We start from the raw sequence: 9,830 nt of genomic DNA on the forward strand, positions 1-9,830 counted from the left end.
TGGCTTTATGAGATCAAAGAACACACTGCTGCCACACACACATGGCATATAGGGAAAACATTTTTTCAGAGGGGTGGGAGGAGGGATCCTTTTTTACAACTAAAATCTCGCACCTGCAGATTAGTATAGCTTAGATTGTATGTGTACACTGGCGCACTTTTGAAGCTTATAGTTGATTAGTTCAGAAATGTAGAGTGGTGAGGGATTTATATAGGTGATAAGCACCAGTTTGAATATTAACATAATTCAAAGCCAGTATAATGCGATACAATCTTGAAGGGTGAAAAACAAGATGAGCTACCGTATTATATATTATTAAAGTTTTTAAAGTTCACTGAGATGTTGTCAGTGCATGAAGAAGTATATTCAATGACTCAACTGCATTGCAGAAGATAGGAGACCAACATACAAATTGGCATTGACTTTTATTGAAATGTGTCAACATTATATATTAGCATTTTATCATATCAAATTGGTTCAAGTTCCATTCACTGATAATGTAATATACAGTAGTCCACTGTTGTCAATCAACATCACATCATTCACAGTCCAACAGGAGAAGGTGTCTACTTCCTTTGTGGGGATGTAGCATCCCTCCTCAATTTGGTTTGAATTTTATTCATAATTGAGAATGTACATAGTCCACTGTTGTGGACCAACATCTTGCATAGTCCAAATAAAGAGGGCATCTTCTTTTGTGGGATTGTAGCTCCTCTCTCAATTGGTTTGAGTTCCATTCACTGAGAATGTAACATAGTCCGCTGTTGTTAACCAACAACACAATTCACAATCCAAATGAAGAGGGCGTCTTCTTCCTTTGTGGGGTTGCAACGTCTCTCCTTCCTGGTGTTGATATTTGCATTCTGTAAGAACACACATTTTTTTTGTTATACCAAAGGAATTATACAAGTTAAGAGTCAACATCAGTAATAATAAATAAATATATTGTTTTTGTGGAAAAAAACACTTGCTATTAGTGTTATACAGTATGCCAACTACATAGATTTCAGGCATTTGATTGGTTAAAAGCTGGGCAACAGTTCCAGCCATGCCATCTAATGCCTACAATCTATGAAATGGTATATAAAACAAATATTTATTGGGTTTTAACCATCTCATAGTTAACAATATAACACTTGGTAATCTAGAGGCTGTATTATGTCACTCGACTTCATCTCAGGACACAGTACAGCCTCCAGATCACCTCGCGGGTTGAGTAGGAGCCTAGGATTGGAACAACTAAGGCACACCTTACAGTTTTTGCCTCCAAATCTTTGAATGAATACATTTTAAAGTATATTACAGTATTATTATGACCCAAGGAATAAATTCCACTTGGCCTATTTATAAAAAGCATACTTATACCTTTTTATAGATGACTTCCTTTGAAGTTCTTCCTCCTCTTCTCTTGTTTTGAGCTCTTCTGAGGCAGCTGCCATCTGGTCCTCCATATTCACTAGACTTTCCTTAGCTTCTTGTCGCTTCTCAGACCGTGACTTGCCAGATTCTTTTACACTGTAAAACATTGGTCCAAGTTCAGCCAACCAATGGCCATCCACTGATGTTACGCACTGCATGTACTCCTATGAAAGTTGGAAAATATCAAGACTGTTGCACACTATATGTATATCTAATAAATGCAATCTAAACCAAAAATCCAATAATTTTGTATTCAAGTCTTACCTTTGACGTCATCACAAGTTCGTGGTAGATGATGTAATCTGGGGTGTACCCCATTCCAAACAACGCACTGGTGGGGTGCAAATGACAAGGCATACCTGTCCGAACATTGGCATACTCCCCAATACCCTGCAGGGAAAGTAATCCGGTCAATAATATTGTTTGTTTAGTATATGAAAACATACAGTATATCAAAAATTTCAGGAAGGAAAGAAGAGAAGGAAGAATATTACCTTCAGTTTTGCTGCCTGATGGAAGAATGCTGAGCAGATGCACTTCCGAATGATATCCCAACCTGTGCCGCATGACGTCAAGTCCATGCGTTGCTGGTCCATGATGTCTTTTAACTGCTGCCGTACCTCACGAACTTTACGCATTGCTTTCACATGAATGAAGTGATCACTACACCAAGCAGATGAATAACTGAAAAATGTTTTATTGTAAAAGTAATTTTCAAATATTTCTGGAAATGGTATTAAGAATAATTCAAAATTGTACTAATACTAGTTTATACTTGGATTTTAAATAGCATTTTTCTTGGCTTCCATGACTTAGGAAGGTTATTAATAAAGACACTATGGTCTTCATAATAACAAGGCTTACTTGTGCTGCTTCCATTGTTGATACACATTTAAATATGTTAGATGGTCACTTTCAGGTACTGCAAACTTCTCCCTAGCTTGGTCACTGTCCTCTTCTCGTCCTTTAGGACGAAAGAAAATTGATGGAACTGACAGCATAGAGACTATAATCTATAAAGAGAATATGATATACATCAACGAACAAAAGTATATGAGGAACCAGAAGCCAGAAAAGATTTGATGTAGAATGAAGAGGAGGAAGTATATAAAACAAATATGAAAGAAGATAAAAAGGAGACTAGACAAATATACTTTATGAATTGGATAACCTATGAAAGCTAATAATAATAATGAAATCTATCTTCTATAACAGAAGCTTGTTCACCAAGGTGGTGTTCTTCCACAAGGCCGTATCTTTTACACATTTATCTTTTACAGTTCAGAGGATTATTTTCAGTGGTGTGTACATGAGCCATATTAAACATGGCACCAATTGCCTCAACATTTCAACTTTTGTGTTTCCTCCAGCTGAAACATAAAGAGAGCAGTTATGGAATAAAACCAGAAACCACAGGTCTGAAAGAATCTTAATAGTTCGGCTAAGCTCAAAACTCACTAGAACTTCAGCACTGCATCCCATTTCACAAGCCACTATAAGCATCTTGGAGAGGGCCGGATCAAGTGGAAACTCAACCATTTGTCGGCCAATTTGTGTCAAACTTCCTGTGTTATCCAAGGCACTCAAAATCCAAAGCTGGTACATAGAGTTTAGCATATTGTCCTGAAAATTTAAATCACAATACACTTAACTTGCGTTCCATAAAACTTGAAGCTGGACTTTTTTGTAGAATTTCAATGTTGCGTGTTATTCAGAACCTTTGAGAGAATTGTTTTAATAATAATAATAAATAATAAATTGCTATTTATATAGCGCATATGTTTTTATTATATTAAGCTTACATTTATGATTGTGTTGACACCAAAAAATTAAAATACATACCTGTGGAGGAGGATCCATAAAATGAAATTGTAAAAGATCCCGAACTCCTAAAGATTTCAGCAGTAAAACAACATTTGCTAAATTAGTTCTTTGTATTTCAGGAACAGTAGTCCTAAGCAGTTCCTTCTTATATGCTGATTCAGTGTAAAGACGATAACACTGGCTAAATTAGAAAAACAAACAAAATCATAGATTTAGTTAAAATTTAATATTGTAAGTACTATGTTTGTTTTTTTTTATAGAAAATCAATAAGAATAAAAATAGAATTCTAGAGTCATTTTAACAATTTGTTTTTCATATGTTTAAAAAAATGTGATATGGAGAAAACTGCAGTGATGGAACTAATGGGGTTGGGAGAGACAATTTGGTGATCCAACCAGATATTGTGGTTGTAGTTTCTAATAGTGTGTTCTAAAAATGCACAATTCCTTACCATCAACCACCATAAAATTACTCTCCTTCACAATACCAAGGCATTGAACAGAGCTTCTAGGCAGCCCTTTAGGATCAGTCACAGATTTGTTGGACCATGTTGTCAAATTTCTGTAGCCACCACTAAGCTTAATACAATTCCATGTAATACACAACTCACCCAGGACCTGTTCTTCCAGCTCTGCCAGAGCGTTGCCTTGCATTTGCTTGACTGATGGGGTAAATCTGAAGAGCATCCATACCAATCCTAGGATTATATACTTTAAGTTTACAGTACCCTGAATCAACCACAAACATGATGCCATCAACTGAAAACAATACAAGAAAATTGTATTAGTACATCTAGAAAAAATGTAGCAAGTGTCTCTTGCTATATTATATCCCTGCTACATCGTGCCCCCTGCTTCATTCTGTCCTTGTGTTGGCCCATCCATTAAGATTAGCACACATCCGGTGTAATCCATATTAGAAAAACAGACAATGCAAGGCTTGTATCACAATATATGAAGCATTAATCTGTTCACTGTCTTCCCAGTTATCTTTTTCCATGTGAAATATACTTCTTAAGTACTGTGTACAAGTAAAACTTACCTGTAAGAGAAGTCTCAGCAATATTTGTAGCTACAATACATTTTCTAACGCCACCTGGTGCTTTCTGGAAGATTTTAGCTTGGAGGTCAGATGGAAGTTGAGAATAAATCGGAAGGATGGCAAGTTGAGGAGCATCATCTAGCTCGCCAAGTCTTTCTATTTTTTTAATAAGAATTCAAATTACGCAAATTAGCAGCAATGTTAGTAGTGAAACATCATGATAAACAAGGTATTGCAATTGTTTCTTAACTACAACACCCCTCTGAAATAATAGACCCAACCAAGAGCAATGTGGTTTTAAGCATGCTAGTGTGAATGCAGAGAATTAGGACAATTTTCAGCTTGTCAGTCTGAATGTGAGTTTGTCTAACCTGTAATGAGATCACAGGTGACCTCAATGTCTTCTTGTCCTGGCATGAACACTAGGATATCTCCAGGTGATCCCTGCAGGTGGATCTGTAGCACTTGCTTCACTGCTGAATCAACGTAATCTTCTACCACATTTTTACTGAATAGAACGTCAACAGGGAATGTTCGTCCCGGGATCTAGCAACAAAAAAGAAGTAGGAAAAATACAGTGTTATAATATATAGTCATGATGTGCCTATATGGTCATGATGTGATGATGAGATATTAAATAAAATTTGATAGTCTGGCCAGGGCTTTAAAGGCTTGTTCACACCATATAGATTTTGAGGTAAATAAGCAATACTAAGAATCACAATGTTGATAATAAGGCTGTGACCTCTATAAACAATAAACATACTTCAAAGACTGGAACATTTCCAAAAAAGTTTGCAAACTTGTCTGCATCCATAGTTGCAGATGTGACTATCAACTTCAAATCATGCCTTCGAGCAACAACCTGAAAAATGGAACAGAACAGTCAGAGTGTCATGTTATATCTTAGTTTAGTTTTCATATATTTTTATTCTCTTAAAGCAATGAGGTAATTTTTACTTTGGAAGACTGTATAAAAATACAAAAACATTACGAGGCTATGCCATTTGCTAGTACACAATAGATATTAAGAATTTCAGGGCACACAAAATAAGTTAGCCTGTCTAATTTATTGTTGGCCTAAAATTTGTTAACATGACAGGAGAATATACTCACATCTCGTAAAAGTCCAAACAACACGTCTGTATTTAAAGATCGTTCGTGAGCTTCATCCATAATGATGGCGTTATAGTGGTCCAAGTCAGATTCACGTAGCGATTCTCGTAGAAGAATACCGTCAGTCATGTACTTGATCAATGTCTTCTACTCAGAGAATCAAATAGAAAGTTCACTATAAATATTCTAAATATTCAATAAAATAATTGACGAGAAAGAATTTCCTTTACAAGTCATTCAGCATCTTCTAAAAAGCAGAGTTATACATGTGTTAAGATATTATATTACATTTTCTCACAGATATGGACCACAAAGGCAATATTTCCCACAATGCAATGCTACAGCAATATTATCATTAAAGTTCAATACCTTATATGTACGTAGCTACTTTTTCTGGTAGACAGCATTGATTGAAGTAGCCGGCGAAAACATCGTAGTAGCCGATCGAATGCGCCGGCCGCCGGCTCTTAAATAAACCCCTGATCAATCAATCAATAAATTTTTTACCTGAGTTAATTGAGTGGTTTTACCAGAACCTGTTTCACCAACAATCACAATGACATTGTTGTCTCGAATTACATTCAGAAGCTCCTGCCGGACAGCGAATATAGGAAGGTATTCACGCTGTTCACGTAACGATTTCTTCTTGGCAAAGTCACTTGCTGCTTCTGTCTTATCCTTCATGTGTTCAGCAAATTTCTGGTTAGTCTTGTAATCCACATCACCACTCTACACATTAAAATGTATAAATATATTTGAAGTAAATAAATTACTTATAGCAATAGGCAAAAGGAACAGACAGTTAATAGGTTATATGTGTAATCTACAAATTATTTTTTTTAAATTTAAATATTAATGCCACTTCTAGGAGTGGGAGGTACAAACCTCATCCTTTTCCTGAGTTTTCTTAATGCCCATGATGTTGCCAAGTTTAGTCCCGGCAAGCTCCCAGTCTTTGTGTTGTGCTTTTTTGCGTTCTTTCTGCTCCCGGTGCTTTCTCACAACCATCGAACCCTTCCTTGAAACTACAGCCATGTCAGAGGTACCATCCTACAATTCAAAATAACAAGCAATTGTTTGTCTATCCTATTCTTAGATTTCTGTCAAACAGGGGTCAGGTCAATAAAACACATCCAGATTTAAAAAAAGATTGTTTTCAAGAAGTTCGAAAGAGGGAAACAATGTAAGAACACAAGAATGCAAGTTTCAATAGCACACCATCTTTCACAGAAGTTTAAGTCATTGGTCCAGTGTGCCACATGGGCTCTGTGACTGGAAATAGTGTTTAGAATCTCACATGCTATCCTTGGTGAGTTTAACACCCAAAAATCAATATCTAAAAGCCTTGGCTAATTAAATAGGAGCAACTTAAGACTTGGACTGACCAAATTGAGTAAAACCTACCTTGAGGGGTACAACAGGCTCTGGCTGTTTAGTAAACACGATTCTACCATCAAGGAAGGGTGGCACTAAGTTATGGACCAGCAAATGAACCTTATTCACATTTTCTTCTTCAAAGTCTTCATCATATTGCACACGTTGTACTACACCGCTGGTAATCATTCGATTTGTTTCCCACTTCTCAACATCCTAAACACAAAATATAAAGTAATTAATAAATATGAGCTCTTTCAAAAGCATATGTCAAGATGCTGTACATTAGCTAATCAACAAACAAAAAAAAAGCAATTTTGTATCACGTAGCGTGTGACACGAGGGCCAGCGTATAAAGCGTTGGACTTTCAATCGGAACGTCAGAAGTTCAGGACTGATGATGTTTCCTTGGGCAAGACACTTTATCTGCATTTGCCTTTCTCCACCAGGAGTATAAATGTGTCCTGGTGCAAGGTTAATGATTCGGAATGTACTTAGTAGTGATGATTACATGCATAATCATCACTTAGTAGTGATGATTACACGCATAATTAGGAATACTCCCCAGGGAGCGAAGGAGGTTGCACGTTGTGTATGACAAATTCTGTATCCAATGACCAGGTTAAAAAACCACCTTGAGCAGTTTTCTGGATGTGTGCGCTATATAAATCCTATGAAATAATTAAAAAAATAAAATATCTTCACTATATAATAATTATAATGATAGATATTGATGATTTTTTTTATGATGATGATGATGATGATTGATGATGATGATGATAATGAATAAATATTACCTTATTGATTTGTCGTTGTCTTTCTGACATCCTCTTTGTAGCATGCTTTTGCATCTCGCTTTCTTTCTTCTGTATGTACTCATCAGGGATGGAGGAAAATGGGTTATTTGTTTCATCCGTACCTTCATCCATTCCATACCATTGTCTGTCAAGTCTCTGAAATGTAATTAATGTAATAATAATAATAATAATAATAACAACAAACAATAATAATAAATAAAATAATAATTAAAATAATAATTAAACTAGTGACAGTAATATTAGTAGTAGCAACAGCAACAACAATAATATTAATAATATAATAATAATAATAGTATTAAATTAATAATAATAATAATTAAATTAATAATAATAATAATAACAACAACAACAACAACAACAACAACAACAATAAAAATAATAAAAATAATACTAATATAGGATTTTTTGCCATCTGTATGTTGAAAGTGATAGTGTACTTTACACATGCTTAAACAAAGTACCTTACCTAAGAAAAACAAAGAGTATGTTTCATAATACATTTTCCTACACACCTTTTGTTCTGCTTCCCATTCAAGTTTGTCAGTGTCTGTGGTTTGTCGTCTCTCTGAGTAATCATCTGAAATGTTCCAAAAAAATATTCAAATCTGTACATTGTTTCCACTAAGAGTAATACTATCATGTTATAAATTGAGGTTTGCCATCCCCAAAACAGTGTACTGTCACTAAATGTTAACTTGAGTATTTAGCATAATGTGGCAGCATTGTTATACTTTAGTACAGAGAAACCGTAATACTTTTACTCATAACTTTGGCAATAGGAAGTCAATTTCAGTAAATGACCCATCATTTTAAAACTTAAAATGTGGAGAATATATTTTCTTGTTTAGGTCTATTGGCGGCAAGCTTCAATTATGAAGTGGTTACAAATATATTAATATGTACTGGGCATTTGCTAATAAGAAACCATTATGTATGGTTTATGCTGACTCTGCTCCCTGCTCCCCCAATGAACTGGGCCACTGGTTTACACTCCATATACCCCACTTGTGAAGTGACACACTCTGTTTAAACACCCTAGTAGCCTCTGCAATTCCTGTCTATAATAATTTATTGGCTCTCTCTTTCAAAGCAAAGGAACACTCTCACGCAGGAGAGGTTCGAACATACAACAGAAAAAAAAGATAATAGTAAGGAAAAATCCAAATGCAATTAAAGTAATATTATTCTAAAGTTTAAAATCTTTACTAAAAGGAAAAAAATAAATAAATAAATAAAATTTAAAACAGTTTTTTTTTTAAATATATAATAATAATAGTAATAATAATAATCAATGGAATTCTAATCATAAGCACATTAAATACCTTTGCTGTATGGGGTAACCCCAGACTTCTTTCTGTCATCTGCCCACGCATTGTACTTATAGCTTGGAGTCAGGACTGGAGTATCATCCACAGCATTTCTGTAAGATTAATATAAACACTGGCTATAAATTTTCTGGCATATAAAGAACAGGAGAGTCTACAGGTAATCTAGACTAATATTTAAATGTTGATGAGTGTGGTAATGTATATTGTGTAAAGAGTAATTATTATTATTGTATTTATTGATGTGATATTTTCTTTACACCATAAAAATATACTTGTTAAATAATTAATTTACATTTACTAGTGTATTCTTAAAAATGTAAACCACAATAAATATAAGTGCGTTTACAACATAGAGATATAATAAGAATACTAGAGCGCTAACCGCAATGTATTCGATGTTCAAAATACGCAGAACTGTGTGTGTGTACCATCCAAGATGGCTGCCATAGATTTAGCCAATCAAATTTCGCTAAGCACCATCGTTTGCAATTGCGCCCTCAATTTACTCAGAAAGTTCGGTACGCGAGTTTTTTTTCCGTACGAAACATTTACATGAAACTCCACTCGGGCCGTCTCGACTGAATCGACTCGGGCCGAAAATCTCATAATGCAGAATTCAGGAGGTCAAAAGGTCATCAACAGCTAAACGTCTACAAAATGCAAAACAACTTCTGAGAGAACGTCGCTGTCTGATTTAAAAAAAATATGTTACCATGCTAATACTAATGGGTCGTTTAAAATGACATATAATGTGAGCTGCACGAGTAATGGAAAGTGATTTGAACTTAAGTTAAATACTGTGACAATTTTATTTATTTTTTTTTTAGTTAAATCTGGGTTTTGCATATTTACTAGGCCTACTAACTACTAAAAATATACGCTTTCAGGGGAAAGCACAAAGGGGAAGGA

At 35.0% G+C, this 9,830-nt stretch overlaps 1 protein-coding gene across 1 annotated transcript in view; it reads right to left on the reverse strand.

Annotated features, from left to right (window-relative positions):
• Positions 1-406: 406 nt before the first annotated feature.
• LOC117123508 (pre-mRNA-splicing factor ATP-dependent RNA helicase PRP16-like) overlaps positions 407-9,830 on the reverse strand; it is a 12,693-nt gene continuing 3,269 nt past the window's right edge. Inside the window, 18 exon segments of the mRNA XM_033269457.1 lie at positions 407-863; positions 1,366-1,583; positions 1,684-1,809; positions 1,914-2,103; positions 2,284-2,432; positions 2,878-3,042; positions 3,262-3,424; positions 3,855-4,002; positions 4,286-4,441; positions 4,657-4,831; positions 5,052-5,150; positions 5,402-5,551; positions 5,744-6,130; positions 6,287-6,451; positions 6,806-6,991; positions 7,573-7,728; positions 8,106-8,170; positions 8,916-9,013. Coding sequence (XP_033125348.1) covers positions 785-863; positions 1,366-1,583; positions 1,684-1,809; positions 1,914-2,103; positions 2,284-2,432; positions 2,878-3,042; positions 3,262-3,424; positions 3,855-4,002; positions 4,286-4,441; positions 4,657-4,831; positions 5,052-5,150; positions 5,402-5,551; positions 5,744-6,130; positions 6,287-6,451; positions 6,806-6,991; positions 7,573-7,728; positions 8,106-8,170; positions 8,916-9,013 — 2,875 coding nt within the window. The 3' untranslated portion in view covers positions 407-784.

This window comes from Anneissia japonica, unplaced genomic scaffold (genome assembly GCF_011630105.1).
Source record: "Anneissia japonica isolate Jap-2015-1 unplaced genomic scaffold, ASM1163010v1 scaffold287717_len1600092_cov198, whole genome shotgun sequence".
NCBI classification, from domain to species: Eukaryota; Metazoa; Echinodermata; class Crinoidea; order Comatulida; family Comatulidae; genus Anneissia; species Anneissia japonica.